Source organism: Trachurus trachurus, assembly GCF_905171665.1.
Source record: "Trachurus trachurus genome assembly, chromosome: 23".
Taxonomy (NCBI): Eukaryota; Metazoa; Chordata; class Actinopteri; order Carangiformes; family Carangidae; genus Trachurus; species Trachurus trachurus.
Genome location: NC_139912.1, coordinates 12,067,278 through 12,091,895, shown reverse-complemented (window position 1 = coordinate 12,091,895; position 24,618 = coordinate 12,067,278). Strand labels below are relative to the sequence as shown.

Sequence of the window (24,618 nt, the reverse complement as noted above, 5' to 3'; positions counted from 1 at the left end):
CAAAAAGTTAATTTTCAGAAACAAGAGTTAAAAGGTCCTTACATTCATTTAGAAAAAAATATAGTAAGTCATTGATGAGAAAAATAAGAAATTTACTCTTACTCTTACTTAAAGTAAATTTAAAAGCATGTACTTTTGGATACTTGAGTACCTTTAAAAGCAAGTACTTTTTTACTCTTACTCGAGTAACATGTCGACTGAGCTACTTTTACTTGTAACGGAGTGAATTTTGACCAGTAGTATTTGTACTCTTACTCAAGTACTGGGGTCGAGTACTCTGTCCATTTCTGTCTAAAATCAACACTTGTGACTAAACAACACTGACAAAGAGAAAAACAAACTACAAAACTGAAATAAAAATGTAAAATGACCCCTTAGCTGCTCTAATTTTTCCCATTGTACAACCACAAGTTTAAAAATTCTTTGAAGTTTATCATCTGTTCAAGTCAACAGGGCCCCAGGTGAACCCGGGCCTGCTGGGAGATGGAGTTCCTGCAGTGTGTAGCCAGCATCTTCCTCCACATGCAGTGTGCTGGGTACAAACCCCAGAGGGAGGCTACAACCAGCTGCACCCCGGCTGCACCACCTCAGCCCTGCTCCTGTCAAATTGGAGGAGAAGTGGCTCTGCGCTGAGGTCAGAACTGCTTCACTGAGCTCCTCACCTTTTGTCTGCCGTCTCATTCTTTCGGTCACTACCCAGGAGCTCCGGCCATACGTCAGAAAGGAGCTAACAGGTAAACTGAGGGCTTTATTTTCTGCCTCGGCTCTCCCTTCAAACAATGTTCAAAGTTATTCCGGTGGATGGTTTTTAGATTAAAGGACGTAACATAGAATTCACTTTAACGTTTACCATGTTTAATGTCCACAGTTTCTTCTTGTGAATAGCTCATCATTCTTGGGATTATGTGGATGATGTGCACAAAGTGGATGTGGAGAAAAATAATTTAAGAAAACCAAAATCAATGTTTGGAAAATGTGAAATATTATGACGAAACCTGGTGAAATAACTTCCAGGTGTCAGGATGGAAGAAAGGTTTAGGAAGGAAGTCAAAATCATGCTTGAGCCAAAGATACAGTTTGATCAAAAAAAAAGAAAAAAGAAAAAAGTAATGAATTATTTGGATGACAGCATCTGAGAGGCTTTTGGACACTGCAGCCTTGTTATCCACATGCATTTAATTAGGACTTCTGCAGCAGCTATGGAAAAAGTTTATGAAACTAAAGTTTAGTCTGAGTGAATATTCTCCAGCTGATATTATGCAATCACTGTGTACACTTAAATTAAACACAAGGGAGACTGTGTACAATGTTAAATTGACTGTGTGCTGTTTCCATTGTACAGTCTATAGGCTGGAAGACACGAGTGTGTGTACTGTATGTTTGTGTGTCAATGAGGAATGATGGAACCTCAGGTCACACCTACTAACCACACACACACACACACACACACACACACACACACACACACACACACATAAAACCAGATCAATGAGCATTAGGACAAACTGCTTTTGTCTCGCTTGTCAGAACATTAGCACGACACCCAATCGTATTGATCCGTGTGTCAATGTGCGTACATAATGTATGTATGTGTGTTTGTGTGTGTGTGAGTGCGGCACACTCACTTTTTCCTGTTCTGATTGTCTCATTTTTCTGACGTAAATCATCTTTGAATTCTTTTTTTCTCCACTTCCTGCTCCTTCTTCTCTTTGTGTCTTTCCGTCCGCCCTCCTTCCTTCAACTTTCTATTTACACACAACATCACATCCAGACAAATGTAGTCACTCTCGCACACTTCGCTTCTGTCTCTTTGTCGCTCTCCTTCTTTCTGTTTAGCCATTAGTTATTATGCCAATCTGAGACCCACACACACACCATGGAGAAAGCAGTTGGTAAAAGGTCAGCCTGTGTACTGTGTTGACAGCATCATTAGTCAGAAGTCAGACAAACAGTCAGACAGCCAAACCCCCCCAAGCTGTTTGGACCAGACAGACCTCTATTATTTTTCTCACAACGCTGCTGTCACATCTCGCTGGGTGTCAAGAGTCAGATTCGGGTCAGTCAGTCAGGGGTGAGACACTTCACTCCCCTAAACCTGTTGACTGCATCAAGAGGATAAGCATGACATTCTACATGACTCCAATAGATTGTCTTTAAAAACCGCTGGTGGTTGGGCAATAAACTGTAGAGGTTCAATATCTATAAACATAACGAGGTTGAGATGAAAAAAAATTGTTTTTCAATCAAAGGTACAATGAATTTTTAAAACCTGAAACGGAACCGCGAGCTGTAAAGTATTTTGTCAATATCTTCACAGTGGTTTGCAAACACAGCTTTTATTTGGCGTGATATTAGCCTGTGCCCACTGGGAGTCTGAATTTATACAGCTTGCCTATGTTTCTCTTCAAATGGAGATGATAGCAATCCCAGTAGTGTTCAGAGTTGAGAAATTCATGATAGTAATCGTGCTTTTTCTATGGGAACAGCATTATAGTGCTGTGTTTAGAGAAGCAATATCAAAAAACGTCTGAGTTGGAGGGAATAACCATCTGTTCTGGTGAAATGCCTTGAGGCCAGATGCTGCAGTACGATTTCACTACAGTCAGCTACATGTAATAACGAGTAGAAATCAATGAACACTGAAAATAACTGGATTGGTCGAGCTCCAAGAACTTTGCACACAAGTATCACTAAATTTGAATATCAGCTTTTAGGTTGTTGTGTTCCTTGTGCCTCAAGTGCCAGTACATATTGTGTTTCAATAAAAGTCCTCGAACTGCGCTGGTTTACGACACATCTCTATACATACTTTGCTCTTGTTAAACTTTAACACCATCTACTGCCAGAAACAGGAAGTAGAAAGACATGAAGAACTCCTCTGAGCAAAGCTCTCCAAGAACAAAAGGAAAGCAGGAAAAAGAAGTTAGTTTCAATTGACCTTTGCCCCTGCCCTTACCCGCTCAACACCCCCAGAACCAAGTTTAGCACAAAGAAGGATCCGATGATGATTAAGGTGACAAAATAGACCCAGGGCCACCTGTAATCTACCGCATCATTCACCTAGGAGAGGGAGTAATGGAGGGGAAGGGCCGAAGAGAGGAAATGGGGAGGATGGATGTGAAGTAAAGATGGAGAGGGGAGAAAGAAGTTGAGATTGATGGAGGGGGAAGGGTTGAAAGTGAGGAAGGAGCAAATGGAGGATGTTAGAGTGGGGGAGGGAGGGAAGAAGGGAGCAAGCGAAGGAGTTAGATCCTGAGTGAAAGTCCCCAGCAGATGGAAACGTTTGCTTCTGTAGGATCCCTGCTGGGATTACGGTGCATTCATAGTATTTATCAGTCACACAGTGTGCCACATGGCAATCTATTTAGTCAGCTGTATTTAACATGGATTTGAAAAATAAGAAAGACGTGCAATGGTTGATTTGGGAGCCATATTACAAATGATGATCATGACAGAAGACTATGAATGACCCCACGATAAACAAAACAAATATGAGCGGATGTATTTCTGTGAAAAGAGAAGGTTAGAAATCAGAAGTCAAAACAGTCAAATTCAGACTTTACCACTGTGGAGAGACAGCGGTTTAGTTACTTTAACAGACTGCGCACCAAGACTCCCATTAGTCACGGTTCAAATTGTTCTCTCTTAATATCTTTGCACTTATATTAAAGCAGATATCAGCTTCACGGCCGTTTCGGCTAATGCTGCGTTCAAGGCAGGCTTTTGAAACCGTAAGTTACAGCTTCAAGTCACAACTACGACTTGGTAGCGTTCCAGGTAACCCGTAGCTCGTGTTTTTACCATCCTGTTGTCTGTGAAAGTTCCCTATAACGGCCACTCGTAACTTCCGACCCGTGAACTCGTACCAGATCGAACTGGTATGACTTCACAGGAAGGAAAAACACAAAGTACGAGTTTCTTTGAACGCACCATGAGTTAGCAGCCCCCGCCCTTGTCAGGCATCAATTGGTCCTCGTGCTACGTCACCACATTCACGCGCATCCCTTGGCTGCACACACAGCCCTTCATGCCGTTCTCTCTCCTCATTGGATAACACTTGTATCCCACAAGGAAAATTTTCTCCTCGGGTTACAGCAGAGCAGAGTGACGGAGAGACTCGTGTTTAGGCTGAAATACTTCATGTAAGTGATTGCTGACGGAAAATAGGACTATTTAGGACTTATATTAACAAAAACATTCCACTGATATCTGCTTTAATTCAATAATGAAAAAACATAAATGGTTTATTCTACATTTTCATTTGAGATGAACTGATTGTAATCTTTATGGCCAATTCCAATTTTCTAACAACAAACAGTTTGCTTACAACTTTTATTACTGTTTTAACAGATGACAAAGTTATTTATGGAAACTAAAGTTTTCATGGATCCTTAAAAAAGTTTCATTTCCCCTTCAGTGCAGTCTTCTATCCCATAATTTCCGTCTCTAATGCCATGTTTCCTCCAGACTGTACTCTGTCCTCAGAAGAACCTTTTTTGCCTGTTGTGTTTTCCCTGTTGTGTGAGTTTTTTTTTAGCATTCCACCTCCATGGCTGACCTGGGGGGTGAATTATTTATACCCCAGTGTGTCCCTACAGGCCGGGTGGTGCTTGTACTAAAACAGCGTGACTTGGCAGAGTGGGGTAAAACAGCACCCAACTCTCCTGCTAAAGCAGCATTTATTGAAGCAGAACACATACAAACACACACACACACACACACACACACACACACACACACACACACACACACACACACACACACACACACACACACACACACACACACACACACACACACACACTGTACTCTAGACCACTGGCTTCACATGCCACTATACAAATATAAATACAAAATAAACAGATGTAAACAGTGTGAGCAGATACACTACATGTTCATTTGCAAGAAACAGACATGTATGTAAACTAACACACGTGTGTAAGCACACTTGACTGAAAGAAAGTTAGAAACACACAAAAAAGAAAATTGTTTGTTCATGTAATTTAACCTGGGCTGGTTAAAAATGTAAAAAGTCTGGAAAGTCAGTGTGTATGTGTGTGTGTGTGTGTGTGTGTGTGTGTGTGTGTGTGTGTGTGTGTGTGTGTGTGTGTGTGTGTGTGTGTGTGTGTGTGTCCACCTGTCCATCACAGATAGATAGTGACGGGATGTAGCCCCTTGTGGTTGGCTGACATGAACATAGCAGATAGACACGAGGTCTGTTGCTGATTCTTGTGTGTATGTGTGTGTGTATGTGTGTGTGTGTGGTGTGTTTCTCTGACCTTGTGACAAAGGACTGATTGAGTGGAACAGAAAGGAGCGTGAGCGGAAGATTTTTGCCCAGTCCAGTGATCGCCAATTCATCTTTCCTCGACTGCAGAGGTTTGTGGCTCTGGCCTTACCTCTGAACTACTGAGGTGGAGCTGCTCTCATCACCCTGCTCTTATTTACATTTCATTTCTTTTTTCGTAGCACTGAGCAACTCTGAAGATTAGTGTATATATATATATACATGCAGATTTCTTTCCTCATGAGTCCACTCTTCTCTGGTTCACTGGACTCTCAAATATGAACTATGAGGCTTTAAGATGTTTGATCAAGGGAGTCTTGTTAAACAGTCATTTACCTTTGTCTCTATCTAAAACAATATGAACAGCCACATCACAATCAACACACACACATACACGCATGACAACAGTATAACCTCTTACCCGCTCAACACCCCCAGAACGAGATTGAGAACGAAAAAGGAGCCGAAGATGACGAGAGAGACAAAATAGACCCATGGCAGCTCATAGCCCATAGCATCCTGCATCTGAGAGAGAGAAGAGACAGGGGAGAGAAAGAGGAAGAGGAGGAGAAAAAAAGGGGGTTAACAGGGAAAGAGTCGGCAGAGTGGAGAAGACAGGAAAGATAAAAGAGGAGGGAAGAAAAAGAGGAGATGCAGGAGAAAAAGGTTGAGGATTGAGGTGGAGGGAGTGATGGAGAGAATGAGAGGGGGCAGTAGAGGACAGGAAAGAAAGTTAGTGAGGAAGAGAAAGACAGAATGGGGAAAGATGACAGACAGGAAACAAGAAAAGAGCGGTGCCTGTTAAAAAAAAGAGCAGTGAAAAGACCTGGCGAAGCAAGAGTGGCGGTATTGTGTTATAAAGTGTGTGTATAGACCCTGATGTCTGACGTTTGAGAGCAGCTCCTTCACAATCCACCACTAAACAATAACACTCAACTGCTTTTGTAACTCTATGGCAACCTGTCTGTGTCTTTTCACAATGACACAAAAGAAAGTTCTTCTTGGAGAGGCGGACGAGGCTTTATGGTAAACACGTTTAGATGCTGTGATGGCGCATAAACCAATTATATCCTCTCATAGAGGATTTACAGCATGTGACACTGAGATATCCAAGTGAAATCAATAAAAATGATTTTCATCAGGATATTCAGTTACTGGGTAATATGCCACACATTCATCTGGATGTCGCGTCAAGCATTGCTTAAACAGAGATGGATCGTTGATGGAGTTGATGTAAATGGGAGATGATGAAGGGAAGGTGATCAATAGTTTACTATCAAGGATGAAATTAAAACAGAAATGTCAGATTATTAGTCTGTGCTTAAACAATATTTAAAAGAGAACATTTAGGTCGCTTATTTATTTCCTTTTCTTCGAATGAAAGAGCTGCCACTTCAACACTGAGACGACTGGACAGAGAGAGACGAAGAGGGAGGGGACGGAGGGGGAGACACAGGACTCATTTGCTGCAACAGCACCAGATGTTGGACATCATTAATCTATATACCCCCAAAAAATGTGTGGCAGTGAAAACTATGGAAATGCACGGCCCAGACTTAATGAACCAGGCAAAGCAAAGGGCCTGACGTTGTCAAAATGTTTTTCCATAACCATTTGTACTTATAACTCCTGATAAATAAGGCCCATTCATTATAAAAGAGAGCTGGCCACAAGAGCGCTCTCATAATAAGCAAACTGCGTGAACCGATTTTGTGTTAAATGATGTGATGCTCTGTGTGTGTGTGTTTATGTGTGAGCACAAGAGGATGCAGCAGACAGTGTAGTAGAAGAAGGGGTGTAGAGCTAGTGGGCTTTCTGCTCCATGTGCATACATGAACACAGTAACAACACATGCGCACGCACACACACACACACACCTTGTCACATAGACACACAGATGGTTGCATTCTTCTCACCTGACATTAGGTTTAGGCTCAGAAACATAAATCTTTCACGAAACATCATTGCACCATTATTTATGTTCATTTCATTCTTTTTTTCATTCATTGATTACTGTAGTATTTTGGTGGCTATCCCCAGTTTGTGCCTCTCATATATTATCATCACATTCTGCTCTTGCCAAATATCTGTTTCTCTAAAAAATGAATCACAGGTGATCTTTAAAGACTTGAAGGTCAATTCTCAGCTTAATGAATGAAAAACAAACAAAAAAACGTCAGTTTCCTGAAACACACTGTGTTTCTGTGTCTTAGTTATTACCATTTTCAGATGTTGCTGATCTTTATTGGATTAGGAAATAAAGCCAGAACTCTCGATATGAGATTTAAAAAAAAGTTTTTTGCATTATTGTGCAGTGGATGGATTTTGATTGAGATGGGCAGAAGAGTCTTTGAGGACTGAAAATATTGTCACAAATATGTTGAGTATTTCTGTGTTTTCAAAAGATCAGCAGCAATTGAGGTTTCAGAGAAATAGATGTTTGGCTCTGTGGCTTGAATACAATGATGATACGTAAGAGATAAAAAAAAAAATCAAGGCCACCTGAGAGAAGGAATTCAGTGCAATTTCACTGTAATGGAACAAAGTTAACACGTACAGTGATCATTTTAAAAAATCTGGATAAAACTGTAGTCATCGGTGTCACATGAGTGCTTTCCAGTGGTGACAGAGGTGGTGGTACTGTATGTGATTTTCTGTAGCCGCCATAATCTGCCAAAGTCCTGCTGAGCGACTGCTGACTCTGTGCCATGAGTCTTATCGTGCCATGATTAAAGGACAGCTCTAATTAACGTTTGATGAAACACACAGGTAGATGTTAAAATTTATGTCTGTTTTTGATTAAAAAATATAAACGATTTAATCTTTTCCTTTATTCCTTCCCCAACTCCAATCCAGAGGCCTAAATCGAAGACTTTCTCTGGAGGGCACATATGGAGCATGATTGAACGTTCCCTCGCTGTGATTAACAGCACAGATTAATCTATTGGTTTATGTAGCTGGACAGGGCTGCTACATGCCTCTGGACATTTACAGAGGAAGGGGCAGCATTTGTGTTTTCACATGTGTGTGCTAAATGTGCACGCACAAGCTGTCACGTGTGCATGTGTGTGTGCATGTGTGTGTGTGTGTGTGTGTGTGTGTGTTCACTTGACACTTGAATCAAACATCAGGATTCAATGCACGTTCTGAATGAATCGACGCCTGCAATTACAGAGTGTATTGTCTGCATTGATTTACCCTGAGATATGGGCTATAATACATGTACACACACCAACACAGTCTGTCTGTCTGTCTCTGTGTGTGTGTGTGTGTGTGTGTGTGTGTGTGCATACCTGCTGCTCCGAGATGAGTGTTTTTTATTATTGCTTTATATTCTCTTCTCAAAAGCTCTCATGTGGCACCAATGTTACAGATATAGTACAGTGGCTCCACACACCTATCAGTTTAACACTCTCTCATGCACACACACACACACACACAAAGATACTATTGTGGTGTCCGGCTCACCCAGTATAGCACGTCCGTCCAGCCCTCCATGGTTATACACTGGAACACCGTTAACATGGCAAAGGCGAAGTTGTCGAAGTTGGTGATGCCGTCGTTTGGACCCTCCCATCCCATTTTACACAGTGTTCCATTCTGCATACAGTGTCGACCATAAGCTGTGTCTGGTGCGCACGGTGCCGGCTTTTCCTCCGCATTGGTGCCTGCGACAAAAGAGACGGGAATAAGAGGGAAGTGTTTTGCAGTATCCTACCTAAGTCTTTATCCAGCTAAAAAAAGCGGGAGAAGCTGTTTGACCCACTTTTCTCTTAATGATATCCTCAATATTCTTCAACACCGAGTCTTACGGGTAATTATGGGAACATTATTGTGCAGTAGGTGTATGTTAATGTTGTCTTTTTTTCCCTTTTCTTGTTAATGAGAAATTATGTATTTTCCATCACTTTGCTATGGTGGATGCCGCCAAATACTATAATATCCATAAGCCTCAGCCAGTAGCTGTAGAATCAAGCCAGAGAGAGGGGTGTGAATCAGAGATGTGGGAAATTGTAAATGCTTTGTCAATACAATACAGGAACCAAACAGGGTGCAAAAGGTGCTGATAGCACACAAAGTTCACCTAGGATCTAAAACTGAACTGAGGTCGCTGTAAACGGCACACAGCAGAATTTTAAGCTCAATGACCAAATGTCACATGACATCTCCTTATGTTTTGCAACGAGAAAATAGTTATTTTGATGCCTTTTTAAAATGTTATTACATTTACTCACAATTGCTCATCTTTTGCCTTGAAAAGGAAGTTTCTAAAGAGCTTAAACTGTAAATTACCTGAAACTAGATACAAATTAACCCTTCATAAAGTTTTAGTACATCCTCATTTCAAATAACTTATCTACATTTTTTTTTTAAACAGACGTATGAAAAAGTTGAAAGGGACAAATTGAACTAAAATGGGGAAGCAATATGAAAAAATGAAAAAAATCAGTGTTAAAGTGTTGCGCTAATTATACACAAGCTCTCCTGGGTGATGTATAGGATAGCAGAGTGTATTCCACCAGCACTTACCCAGCGCCAGGCTAATGCCTCTCATGGGACCTATAACATCACCATAACAACACTCAAGTCCATTTATACCTGGGGGCCTCTACTGAAAATTGTTTCAATCATTTATGGCGGCTGCTGTTTCAATTATTGCTCAAATCGTTCATACTCGGAAACATAAATGATGGTTTGAATAATTAATGGAGGTGATCATTTGAACTGTTTAAGGTACGAGCTCTATTTCCTCTCTGCCTTGTTGGCTCGGGGTTGATGTCTTACCGGAGTCACTGATTTATTTAGACTTATTACCTCAGAGTTGTGAGGTGGGAGCACAGATATGGCTTCACTTTGATATTTCAGTTGAAAAGCTTTGAGTGGCACAGCATTCACCTCTGTTTCCATCACTGTGAGTGTGTCTGTGTGTGGATATATGCTTACTGAAGCATGCCTTCACACACAGTTGAATACATGCTTCAAAAATGTATCTGATCATTGAAGTGAAGTGTGCGAGTATATGTGTTTGATCATGCATGTTCGTATTGGTGTCACGGTTATAGGGTTAGTCTCTGGCTCACTCTCAGATGTGCTTTTATGTGAGCTAGTGTGTGTGTGTGTGTGTGTGTGTGTGTGTGTGTGTGTGTGTGTGTGTGTGTGTGTGTGTGTGTGTGTGTGTGTGTGTGTGTGTGTGTACCTAGATGCTCGTGAACGCAGGTCTTGTGCATCTTGCCCATAAAAAGCTCCAGGCCGATGATGGCGTAGATGATGATGACGAAGAGGACCAGCAGGGCGATGTGAAGCAGAGGAACCATGGCTTTGATTATGGAGTTCAACACAACCTGTAAACCTGCAGCACACACAAATGGACTGCTGAGAAAACATACATACAGGTGTGGACACAGGATAATAATAGGTAAAAATATTGAAACAGTGTATTAATCCTATATCTAATGATTAAAGCACTGATGATACAACATACAAAAGGCAGAATAATGTAAGGATGTATCTTTGTTTTCAAATATTTTTTGTGTAATAAAAAAAAACTATGATAGTCAAAACATAGTGTTCATAGGCGATGCAACTTGCTGCTTTAATGGACAAAGGCTCAGTCTCACTCACAGTAACGGCAGTGAGATAGTCTTGCTGCATCATTGTATGAAAAAGAGTAAAAATGAAAATGTTCTGCTCATGATTATCTGTGAGATAAAATGTGGTTTTATTTAACTGATTAAGTTGCCAAAGAAAATGTCTTAATAAACATGGCTTCGCATATACAGATACACATCTCATTAGATCACTTAATTTCACATTCATATAAACATTTCATCTTGAATCTTGTTTTTGAAGTTAAATGTTTCAAATGGAGCTATAACCACTGACTTGGGATTTATGGACGCAGAACTAAGTGCTTACAGTGCAAACCTTGGATTTTACACATTATTACACTTTTATTAGGAAAATGACATGGCTGAATATGTCATTTGCACTGCACACAGTCATAGTCAAGTGATAAAAGTGTAAATTTAGAAAATCCTTGTATTTCCTCTAACTCAAATGATGATCTCAATTTGAATGTTATTTATTAGTTTTGAGTGAGGACTGTTGCGCAATTATTCACACATAATTTGGTGAAGGAAATGCAACAGCAAAACCACAGTAGGTGGCATTGATGACTAAGTAATACTTGGAAAGGCTCCGTTATCTGTTGATTAAATCACACAACCTAATTGATCTGGTTGTGACATCTACATCATGTTCCCTTTTAGCAAAACAAACAGATTTATTACAAAGTTAATTTACATCCTCACTGATTTTGGTAAATTCTTACATCATGTAAGCTGCAGCAGCACTGGAAGCCTTTAAAAAAAGACAAATCTGTCATTGTCCTAATCGGTTAGCAAACATGCTACTGATCAGTTGCCATGACACCAATTCAATACCCAGTCCAATGATGCTGGACGGGGTTCAGTCTAAACACTGCACTGTGCACTGTGCAGCGCTCATGCTTTTAAACAAAACAGCACAATGTGGGATGAGCTGGAGCACCCTTTGCATGTGTTTGGTATTGTAATTACAAGAGCTGTCACACACACACACAACACACACGCACACACACACACGCACACACACACACACACACACACACACACACACACAGGTGCACACACTCACTTAGCCTTCATCCACTATATCCGATCCTCTCCTGTCTTCTGGCCTGCTGGATTATTGATTTCTGTAGTCACTAATACAGACAGGCTGACAGACAACTCATCTACTCCTCATAGTGTCTGAGTATGTGACAACAGGACAAGAGGTGCCTGTGTGAGTGTGTGAGTCTGTGTGTATCTGAGTGTCACTGTGTCTGTATGTGTGGTATCAAGCAGAATCAGCTCCAATCTGTGGTTCATTCCTCCCCTACCTCAGCCAATCACCGTTCACACCTGATCCCCAGAGAGCATCGTTTCTACTCTTTCTTTTCTTCTCTTCTCTTTCTTTCTTTTACTCTCAACCTTTCAGTACTTACTTGGTACTCCAGAGACCAGTCTGAGGGGTCTGAGTACTCTGAATGCCCTCAGAGCCTTGACATCGAAGCCTGCTGCCTTCCCTCCAATAGGAGTGCCCCCTTCCACCTTTGTGGCCTGCTCCAGGATCGCGCTGAATAACCTGCAGGAAGACAGTAATGACTTCAGTAACCATCACCGTCAGGCTGACATCCCATTTCCATATACTAGAGAATAACTGAGCGAGGGAAACAATAAAGGAGATACAGGCATGAAAGGAAATAATATGTAGTGATGAATATCTGCAGTCGATGCCACTGTGGCTTTATTTTTTGCTTCCTGTGTTGTCACTGTTGTCGGAAGCAAATTTATCCTTCTACATAATCTTTATCACAATCTATAAAACAAAACACATGCTGCTAATTTAGACATCAACCCAATTCTGAACGTGAAGGAGAAAGGTGAAGACAGTGCAACTTCATAATCAAATGTGTTTGTTGGAGAAAAGAGTAGGAAATAAAGCAGCTTCATTAGTTCTCTCCCCAACACAACAATAGAAAGTGTTTCATCTGTTCCCTCTGTCCCACACTGATAAGACGCAGTCAGCTTTAAAGAGTTGGCAATCAGCTCGGCTGAATGCTGTTAAGGTGGTCGAGGTGTTTCCAGTGGGCTCACAACACAGACACGTGATGTGCATACTTTCTCTCTCTCCCTGGTGTAAAAAAATAAAATAAATAAATAAATAGACAGACAATAAATGCAAATGACTATCCTCTTTTTAAAGATGAAATGTTTTTCCCATTACTGCCTCTTGTTAACAATTATCCTCTACAAATGTTTTCTTTGTGCATGAGTGGTTGAAATGCTTGATTTCTTTACACTTAGTGAAATGTATATGTGCACCCCTGCTGATACATTAGTGTATTCATGAGTAAAGGCTCCTTGGTTTCATGCTACCTGATTTCTGACCTGCAGGCCAAGATTATCTCTTACTACAGTAGATACAGTACATCTTAAAGAGTTACATTGTGTTAAATCGGGCAGGGAAATAAGAATGGAGGATATTTCCTCATAAAAATGATTGAAATTAAAACAATAACAGAGAGGAAGCTCACCCCTTTGCTCGCTGTCATAACAACCTCAACAAGGTTTTTATGTTTATGACAGTATTTTAGGAAAACCCTGAACCAGTTTGCTGTGAACGAGCCTGATATAAACTGGAACATCAGCCATTAACCCAACATCTACACCTGACCTCCGTAACGCTCCTGCATCTTAATGGGAGCAGAAACCTGCAGCCAGGAGAAGTGGAGGCTGTTTCTGCAGCTCTGCACCTTCTTACACAATATCGCCAAGTATACAGACACAGTAAATAGCGATGCATGGTATAAATCTTATCAATCTTTAATAAAACGGCTAGACATGTTCTTATGCTGTAGCCTTTTGTTAACCGTTATCCCCGATGAAAGTATTTACAGACATCTCTTTGGTGCGAGTGGCTCACAAGCTTGAATTTATGTACGTCCAGCTGAGCTTATCACTCTCCTCCTCCCCCCTCTGTCTCCCCGAGATCCTTTGGAAATCACCATACAATGCCATTTTTCAGCTAGTGCGGCTCAAAGGCCAGTCAGCGGCGCGTTAGTCACGGAGAATTATCAATTAGCACAGATGAAATGGCCACTTGAAAAGACCTCTGAAAACATATCGCTCTCTCTCTCTCTCTCTCTCTTTCTCCCTCGCTCTCTCTCTCTCTCTCTCTCTCTCTCTCTATGCCTCTCTATTTCGCACTGCCTCCCTCTCAATTTGATTCACTCTCCCTCTCTTTCTCTCTCTCTCTCTTGCCTTTGAAACAGAGTATGAAAAGTACGTCAAGGATCCACAGTTTTGCACCGACAGCATTTCGCCCGGCGCGTTTTGATGCTGTGCGGTGTTAAATGATATTTAGAGCCTTTAATTGTAGCACCACATTAAGAGCTTAAGATAGCACCTGTAAAGAAAACAAGGGTTTATAGTGGTCAACATGTCACCACCACAGCTCTATTAAAACACCTTTAAACTATTATAAAATCCCCTGGAGGCTGCAATTGATTAGAGTCATTCTGAATCAGCGTCAGAAAGCTGAAGATACAGATATTAAGATCAAAGCAATAAAAACAAATGCAGCAAATATGAGAAGTGGGACCAGAACTGATCTGACAGTTTTGCTTGATAAATGACTTTGAATAATTGATGACTGCGTTAGTTGATTAATTAATCGACTGACTAAATGTTTCATAGCTAATTTGCAATACTGTCTAAGCAAAATGCTTTGCTTGAAGGCTTCATTCTCTTTACGCTTTTCCTGTGATGATTTTGAGGCTATTTAGACTATTACTACTTTGTTTCCAAAAAACAAAACAAAAAAACTAGAATACAGGGAGGAAAAAGAGAGAGAGGAAAATATGTGTAGTGTGTGTGGTAAAGAGGAATTAAAAAGTGATAATGAGGACAGAAAGATGAAGCAGAGACTAAAGAGAGAGTCTGTAGTTTCTATTAATATTTGACACAAACACACAGTATGTATCCATAAAGCTTTTGTTGCAGCACCGGCAACAGCATTTCTTCTCAGTTGTTCCCAATGAGGAGAGTGTTTGTAGCTGATTGTGGCTGTCTACAGTCAGCGACTTAAATGCATTTTTGTTTCCTCTTCAGGACCTTTCCAATACAAACACTGACCTTGTCAGGACTAACAGGTCCTCATGAGGATCAAAGTCATTTTTTCTGGAGTCCTGGTTAGTTAGGGCTATGCTCCACCACTATGAATAGAAGCCAAAGCAATGTCCTAACAAGGGCGGCTGTACAAACCTGTGTGTGTGTGTGTGTGTGTATTAGAGCGCATACACGTGTGCGTGCATGTGTGTGAGAGTTAATGTGCATGTGTGCGTCTGCCTCCAAGGTTGCTCAGCACCAGGTACAAGCTCTTTCACCCATATGGTGAACATTCCAGAGGGAGCGAACTCTGTCACTTCTCATCTATACACACACACACACTCTCTCTCTCTCTCACACACACACACAGAAGCACAGGCAGGCTGGGAGTCAGGCGCTCTCATTCATGCACATTCAGAGATGCAGGAGGCTGTCACAGCTGAACATTTCTTGGATCCGTGTGTCCTCTCAGAGTGCGTGAAATGAAGTGTCTGTTCAAGTGTGTGTTTTTTTTCCTGCTCTGTCATTTCCACAACAACCTCTTATATCGAAATGACAAAATGGGTTTAAACCGCAACCGCCGAGCCTCCTGAAGTGTTATTGAACGAGACACTACGCCCTGCCAACTCCAGATCTGCAGCTACTTCCTGACCTTTTGACCTCTCTGTGACGAGGTTGCAGGGTTAAAGAAATACATTTTCATTGCAAGGATCAGTTGCACATTAAATAATGCTGAGTCACAAAAAAGCCATAATTCAAAGAAAGAGACAGAGACAGAGAGAGAGAGAGATGCAGACAGACGGGTGATAACAGCATAAGAGTGGTAAAGGTTGTGTTTATGCCAGGGGCATTGGCACCATGATGCCAGCTGATAGGGTGTGTGTTTGTCTATGGGGCGAAGCCAACCATGTTCAGTTAGTGAAGGGTAATGTGAGTGAACACTTAACTGGATAGGACTCAGTGTGTGTGTGTGTGTGTGTGTGTGTGTGTGTGTGTGTGTGTGTGTGTGTGTGTGTGTGTGTGTGTGTGTGTGTGTGTGTGTGTGTGTGTTGGAGCATTCACAAAGCCTTCCTTCAGGCTGGGGGGTGCTTTCATGCTGTCTCTCTGTCTTAGAAACAGATACACACACACACACACACACACACACACACGGTCAATTAGACCGTTTTTATGGTATAAAGGTCCACTGGCTATTGTGCCATTACCCCTGCACAACACTGGGAAGGAAGCACAGCTGGTAGGCGCACACGCACACGCATGCATGCGCACACACATACACACACACACACACAGGCTCAGAGGGTTTAGCTGATGGGCTATGTTGCTGAGTTGCAGATAAAGAAAAACAGAGCAGAGCTTTGCTATCAGCATCTAACAAGCTAATCAGTTTAGGCTTCACCAATACACTGTAGGCCAAAGTTTACTACAGCTTTTAAATACAGATTGACTGTAAAGAAAGCTTGCTTTGACACAATACAGCCTTTAAACATTATTGTGTGGCGTGTTAAATTTCATAATGTATTTAAATACCACATACTTATAGAGATTAGCATTATACCCCCCAACCATAACAAGACTATAGGTTTCCTCAATAAACCTCCTCATAAAACAGCAGATTGGATTTTACAAATCTGTTGAATTACAAGTCAAGTTAAAATTGTGAGGCTGAGAGAAAAATAAAGTAAATGAAAATGTATGTAAAAATGTTATCAAAGATAATTAATTAACTTGACTTAACTAGAACAACCCCTGACTTTGAACAGAGGTTTCATTTGTTGACAGTAATTATTACCCGGGTACTGTGATTCGTTTGCCAGCGATGTGCTGCTGTTTGAAAATGTGTCAGGTGGCACTTTAAAAAAAACACTGGAGAGACAGAGTGAATTTGGCATCAATGTTACACCCACTATCAAGCTAAAAAAGATTCATTTAGAGTAACACAGGATCATCAATATACATATCACAGCTTTTATCTCTCCTCTGGGTGCTTCTGTTCACCTACCCCACGACTACGATGATGAAGTCGAGCAGATTCCAGCCGTTCCTCAGGTAGGCGTTGGGGTGGAAGAGCAGGCCATAGGCTATTACCTTCAGGAACGCCTCCACCGTGAAAATGATGAGGAACAGATACTCCACACGCTCCTGCAGAGACACAAAAGCAAGACGGCTCCATTTATTGGTCTGAGCAGCAGCAATGTAGGGAATGTAGTTTAACAGAGACGGAGAAGGAATTAGGGAAAGATAAATACAAAGATGTTAGGGAGAGGCCTGTAGTGGTCACGTTAATAGTAAGCTGAGTAAGTTTCACATGCGAGTACATACAGTAAGTACAGGATGTGACATTTTATAGCACTCACTGATCAAAAGAGAAACCACAAAACCTTCTTTCAAAGTTTTGTAGTAGATTTCTTTTATGTCTGATAGGTATACTGTAGCAACTGGGCTTAACAACAAAACACAACATTTACAGACATTCATTCATAATTATCATCCCATCATTTATTTATGCCCACATCACCACTAATAACCTTGTATGTGATTTGTGAGTACTAACAGTGCTGGTTGCTTCCTCCTCTAATTCTCAAACTTTATCAGCCAGAACAATTTGTTCTGTTACAGTTTATGTGGCTTCTTGTGTGTGTGTGTGTGTGTGTGTGTGTGTGTGTGTGTGTGTGTGTGTGTGTGTGTGTGTGTGTGTGTGTGTGTGTGTGTGTGTGTGTGTGTGTGTGTGTGTGTGTGTGTGTGCGTGCGTGCGTGTGTGTGTGTGTGTGTGTGTGTGCATTTGTGCGCGCACTTGATTATTTATGTGTGAACAAGAGTTTGTCGAAGTTGTAATCGTGTACACAATCAAAGCATTTTGATTATTTAATCAAAGCAGCTTTCTTCCTGTCCTAAGAGGCTACTGTCTGAAGAGAGGAATGCATGCGTGTGGGCATTATGCACTTGCAACTCTTCTACTACAGAGTTCCTCAGAGATTGTTGTCATAGTGATGACCCCTGCCTGAGGGGGTCCTGGGAAATGTCCTGAAATGGCCTTGAGAGAGAGAGCAAAGGATTACGTAACTTTCTGACCATCATGAAATTCAAAACAATTCATCATCCACCTTATCATCAGATCATCTGATTATCTAATTTTCTAATTTCTGGTCACGTTTATAACTGAGATAAACTCAAGGCGAAAGTAAAAAACTACTGAACTCCAGTGTAAACACAACAGAAAATATTCTATATTCAGAAATATTCCCTGTCGTCTCGCTGTCTGTCTGATGTACAACATTTTTTCAATATGAAAATATATTTAGCTCCATCCATCCATCTGTCCATCCATCTCGGCCCATGCTCCGCCTCCCGTTTCCACTGTTTTCCCATGGACACACATTCACACAGGGCCAGAGGTTTGGGACAGAAGGCCAGCCAGGTCTCTCCAGGCTCTGGCCCCTGGGAAGAATAAGTCAAACCTGAATCTGAAGGGATGGAGCTTCAGTATGCGTCTAAACTTATCGAAATGGCTTCAAAAGCTCAGAGGATTAGCAAAGAGCCATCAGTAAACAACGTTATCATCACAGTTTAAGAAATACGCAACATATTCCGGCATATCAACTTGTGAATTGTCCAAAAGGAGCCTATCAATGCATTAAGCCTTTTTTAATAAAATAAAAGCATATAAAAGCCAGACAATTACCTAGTTTGGATACACAGGAGCGTCTAGTTGGCTAAGTCTGAGTTATCATGACATACTGGCATTGTCTTATCAAGAACCAGCCAGCAAGCTAAATAAAGAGAGGGGATGATGGGTGGCAGCAGCAACACTATGAAATGTGAGACTAAAAGTGGGAGAAAAAAAGCTCAGATCCACTAAATAAATATATAAAAACTCCAGTACAATAACTCATGCAAGTCAAGTGCAATAAAAATCTACTTCCTCTTCACGCTTTCTGGTCATTGTCAGATGCTGAATATTTAACAAAGAGTTACACTACTTCAGATGTGTTCAGATGCTCTGACTTTAGCAGTGGAGTAAAAAAAAAAAAAAAAGCACTGTTAATATTAAGATCCCATGTTAATGTTGGATAAGCTCGTGTATACAGTGGCTGCATTAAGATCTGCAGTTCAGACCGATGTGAGTCTAAAGCGAGTCCAGCTAAACAAACAACTTTCTCAGCATGAAGAAAGACTGTGTCAAACTACCAGTGGACCAGTTACTACACAGCGCCACACACACACACATACTAGAAGACACATATCCCGGTCCATGGGAAGCGGTGATTCATGTAACCACAGTTTTGACATGACCGCTGTGCTTCTAGTCTTCCATTTGTATTGTAAACTTCATTTTCTCCGAGGGTTAGAGAGGTGTTTATTTGAGTTGGATCTTCGGAGGAGGTATATATGCAGAACTGTCAGCAGGCACTACATCAAGTATGAGTCATGAATCACAGCTGACACACAATTACAACTGCTAGAATTTAATAAAGGGCTTTTTTTTTAGTTTTTAATGATCAGATTATCATACAAACTGCAGCTTGACAGTGGAGGGTATGACATGAATTATAATACCGATGATTTGCACAGTTTGAGAGACAACTTGAAAGACAAGGCCCAACAGAAACTCTGCACCTGAGCTGTATCCAGCTCCTCTCCGTCCAGCTTCTTGTTCAACACTGAGATTTTCACATTAAACACCTGTCTTCCTACTTCCTGTCTGTGTGCGTGCGTGTGTCAGTTTCAGAGCCTCAAGAACTGATTGTTTTTCTATTTATCATCTGTGCTGCAGACCCTCCAACACACGGTTAGTATTAGTAGTCTATGTGGAAGTAATTAATCTCACACACACAAACGCACATATCCTCCCTCTCAAACACACAAAAGCTCTCCGGTAGTCTCTCTCTGGCTCAACACACACACACACACACATGCACACACCCAGCCTGTGTGTCTGCTGGTGACAGGCAGACAGTGTGGCGCTCTGAAGAATAAAACAGAGAAAAACATCTGGTAGGAACAGCTCAGCCTGACACACATAAACACATAGAGATACACGTCTCTGCCTCCCCTTCCCTTCCCTTCCGTTCATACAATACAGACCCATAAAGGGCAAAATCCATAAGGGGAACGAATAATCTGGTTAGTGAGTGGAAAGAAACGAGAGAGGAAAAGATGAGAGCCTGGGAGAGAAGAGAGGGGATGGATGAGAGAGAGGGAGAGAGGGAAGGAGGCAGACAGAATGACAGAAAGGTGAGTATGTGGGAGCAATAATTCAGTTATCTGTGATAGGTCAACCAAACCGCCTATCCATCAACTGGGCCAATCAGATTATGGTATCGACATTCTACCATACAGCGGACAATGTTTCCATTCGCCATGACCTTCTGTGTATGTGTGTGTGTGTCTGTGTGTGTGTTTACTGCAAGACAGGATTAGCCATTAAGCTGTTTTTGAAAGTTCCCACAGGCACGCGGCATCATGCAGTTTTCAATAGTTCAAGACGAGGAGGGAAAAAAAAAAAAAAAAAAAAACCCTTGGATGGACTGTACCAACAACTCAAGCATGAAAACACAAAACAGCAGGATAACTAACAAGATAACATTTTTTATTTCAAAACGCCTTGCTTATTCACCATGGCACGTGCACTTGCAGTGCGGGGAGGTGGGCAAACACCTGGCTACAAAAATATATATGTGTATTTAATCTAATCTAATTTATTTAGTGCAAAAATCCAACTACAGTACTTCGTATTGACAGGAAACCACTGTAGAACCAGACTTTTTTCTGCTTAGACAGGAAATATTTCTGTACAACTTTACAGTAACATACTGCCAACATCCAGTGATGATTTATTTAGAGGAAGCAACTGCAGTGAATCTAAGTACAAGAGTCTGGATTTGTGCACGTTGCAAGTTGTTCCCCCGATTAGCAGGCTAATGATGCAAGTTTGGTTTTAGGGGAAGAAAAAGACAAATGGTAGGAAGACCGTAAAAAGAAAAGTCTGTCTTATTATTTTAAACTTTTGGGCTTTATTCTAATGACATTGTCGGCTACTAAACATGAGGATCTCTAGATATGCGGGCAAACAAATTGTATAGATGTTTATGTTATCAAAACTTATTGGAGAATAATTCTCAGAGTCATATCACACTCTTCCTCTTCATCACTTTGGATTTGAACCAGCAACTTCCTCTTTTCTGGCTCGACTCAACCGAACTGGAGACAGAAGCAGATCTCTGCAGACGAGTTGAATTCAGAAGACTTTACTAAAACTCTTTCTCTCTCTCATCCCTCACTTCTGTGTCTTCACCTCCTTCCCTTCATCCCTCCCTCTCTCTCTCTCTCTCTCTCTCTGTGGGTGCCAACCAGAAGTTACCATAGAGACCAAGACGTTACCATGGAAACTGTGAGCTGCAGCACCAGTGGTAGCAGCAGACTCTCTCTCTCTCACACTCACACACACACACACACACACACACACACACACACACACACACACACACACACACACACACACACACACACACACACACACACACAGATGACACTGATCAGTATTGTACCCAGAATATCCACAGCACATAGTCCTAATTACTGCTCTTCTGTCAGCACCCAGATTTCCTATTGTGTGTCCATGTGCGCACGTGTGTGTGTGTGTGTTCACCAGTGTCATGTTTGTGTGTGAGCAACACAGCGTGTGCTCTGACTTGTACATGTGTGAAATTGTGTGTTTGTGTCACTTGCCACCAGTTGATATTGTTGAACTTAGTGTAATATGAATTTCTAATGTGAATGTCATGTCAAGAGACAAGTTTAATAGATTTTTTTTTTTTTTTACAAAGTTTGTGCACTGAGTTACAAAATGGTAAACAACTCATGATAATCATTGTGTTTTTGTTTTTTTTCTTCAATGAGTGTTTAATTGAATTCTTGACAGGGTTTGGATCTTGGGTCAGGTTTTGGATCAGTGAGCACAAATGGGTACTGTTGCTCCAGAATGGAAATAAACTGGAGATAGATAGTTGTAATCAAAGCTGACATCGCTCGAGAGAAGAGCCGTGGATTAATAATGTCACATCATCTTCTGAAAACAGCCGTTCTGAGGTCGCTGCCTCGGCACTTAAGACACTCATTTTGTTCAGTGAAGAGTTCTCCACGGGTAACAGCCATAAAGAGATGGGATTTCTACCTGAAAAAGCCTCTGTCTGTCCACCGCCCTGCACCAAGGACATGCTGGTATTTTACAGTCAGAGATTAGACAGTGTAACCAAACTTTTTAATGTGGGTGAGCTACCGTACAGTATGCACTTTTCTTGACAGCACTTATAGTTGAGGTTGTGTTGAACATGTTGACCTCTGATAGTACCTTGGGTTGTAAAGGCTGATTTACTGTCAATCATCTTTTTCAGGCACCCTGTGCTCTATCAGGAGTAAATGGAGTGGTGTTTTCTTCCCTCTTCACTCACTCACGGCGTGTGGTGAACGAACCAGGTACCACTCCGTAAATAAACCATAAACACTAACAGAGCAGCAGTGACACTTTTAGATGATAAAAAGGGACAAACACTGTGATTTAATTACCACAAAAATAACAATGAGACTCTCCAGGATTGCCGCTTTGACCTCTCTTTCACGTGAGCTTCTTGCATTGCCATTAACATGCCACGTTCAGCACGAGTCTCATTAACAGACCTAAGCTCCAATCTATGGGCCTCTGGACAAGGATTATGTTTGATTAGAGATTACGCCGTCCGTCCGTCCGTCCGTCCGTCCATGTGTGTGTGTGTGTGAGGGAGACGGAGAAAGCAAGCGAGAAAGGCCAGAAAGAGATTGTATTATGGACATCAGTGACCTCTGACCCTTGGAAGGCAGCCAGATCACTGAATACAGAAGCCAACACGTCCATGCTGGGAAGGCTGCTGTAATGTGGCCGGTGGAATTTTTGATAGTTTAGACAGAAAATATTGGAAAAAGTGAAAAGATGTTTGGAAGATTTTCTGCATTAACTCATTGAGTGCCATTGACGTCTATGGACGTCAATCAAAATCCAACGCTTGAGTGCCATTGACGTCCATAGACGTCAAATGCACTTTTCTGCGGCTGGTAAATGGGGACGCTCTCGCGCACACTGTGAGTAATTTTGGGGCTTCTGGGATGTGTAGAACGAAGAAGACTGCAGATCAGAGCAAGAAGTGAAGAAGAAGGAGAAGACGAGCGCGATCGGTACAGAGATAAAAAAAAGTCGGAAAAAGTTTCTATTTCTAGAGAAAAACGACGTGCAGAGCCTGGAACAAGTGTAACGTGGAGCTGCAGGAAGCTTAGCCACTGATGCTATTAGCATAGCTCCAGCATGAAGTGATCAGAGGAGGCAGGAAAAGTAAACTGATCTAGATGATCAGCACCAAAATGCCGAAGCGGAGGCGGATCGCGGAGTCAGTTTCACCAGTTGCTGTAAACCGACGTGACGACGAACCGAGAGATCAGCGCGGTGAGTCGCTGCCGCGGCCGCGTCCAGCAGAGAGGCTGAAGACGCCACGACGTCTCACTCCCTACTTCAGAGACGAGGGGAAGCAGCAGGAGGAGAAGGAGGAGAGGAGAGGGGAGGAGAGGGGAGGGGGAGGGGGGCGTAGGAGAGGCAGCAACTGCTCGTACTTGTTGTATTTTAGTTGTTGTTGTTGTTGTTTTTTGTTTAGTCTTTTTTTTTTTTGGGGGGGGGGGGGGGGGGGGGGGGGGGGGGGACATGTGAAATGAAATTTTCAGATGTCTTACATATTTTTGAAGCCAAAATTAAAACGGATAAATCACTATTTTTCTTGAGAGACTCTCTTTCACAAAAATGCATTTTTCTCAGCTTTCTAGAAAAAAAGTGGTATTTTTGGTGCAACCAGGCTCTATTCAACTTAAGATAAATCAAGAATGGAACAAGGTACAAACAAATGGTTTTTCCCTAGTTAAATAGAGAGTCTCCTCTTTCCTTTGAGCTGTTTGGTGTTTTCAGAGTCATAGTACAAAATACTCTCTGGGTCTTGACATATTACTCAGAATGCCCCAAAACGCTGGCACCTGGCACTGACCTTTTTATAAAAGGTCTGGCACTCAATGAGTTAATGTGGACACAGCCTTATTAAATCCATTTCCCTGCTCCGTCTGTCTGCCCTGCCTGTTTGTTTCCTCCAGCGATCTGAATATCAAAGTTTACAGAAAGACAAAAACTCCAGTTTCCAGGCAACAGGCGCTGTAGTTACCAGATGAACACAAGAAAGAAAGAAAGAAAGAAAGAAAGAAAGAAAGTAAGAAAGAAAGAAAGAAAGAAAGAAAGAAAGAAAGAAAGAAAGAAAGACTGGGTGCATGTGACAAAAGCCTTGTCACACAGTCCGTCTGTGACCGCTCATTATCAACTGTAGTCTTGGTGACGACTTCAACTTCAGTGATGATTTTGTTTGTCTTTCCAAACGCAGACAGATGACACACAGTTTCCTCTCTCACTGCCACAGAAAATAATGTTAGCTGTCAACTGTACCCTTTTTTTTTCCAAGGGCAACTTTTAGGGGAAGGTGTGACTTAATGTCACGCGAACAAAGACAAAACGTTTGATTATTTCTGCATTAATCCGGAGACTATGTAGGAGCAACAGACAGAGAAAAAGCAAAAGAG

At 41.6% G+C, this 24,618-nt stretch overlaps 1 protein-coding gene across 1 annotated transcript in view; it reads right to left on the bottom strand.

Moving 5' to 3' along the window:
- Nucleotides 1-24,618, bottom strand: part of cacna1c (calcium channel, voltage-dependent, L type, alpha 1C subunit) — a gene marked incomplete at both ends in the record, with an annotated part of 184,278 nt that overhangs the window by 52,444 nt on the left and 107,216 nt on the right. The window contains 5 exons of the mRNA XM_083999993.1: nucleotides 5,709-5,812; nucleotides 8,756-8,955; nucleotides 10,485-10,637; nucleotides 12,315-12,454; nucleotides 16,982-17,121. Coding sequence (XP_083856119.1) covers nucleotides 5,709-5,812; nucleotides 8,756-8,955; nucleotides 10,485-10,637; nucleotides 12,315-12,454; nucleotides 16,982-17,121 — 737 coding nt within the window. The remainder of the gene's footprint in view (nucleotides 1-5,708; nucleotides 5,813-8,755; nucleotides 8,956-10,484; nucleotides 10,638-12,314; nucleotides 12,455-16,981; nucleotides 17,122-24,618) is intronic.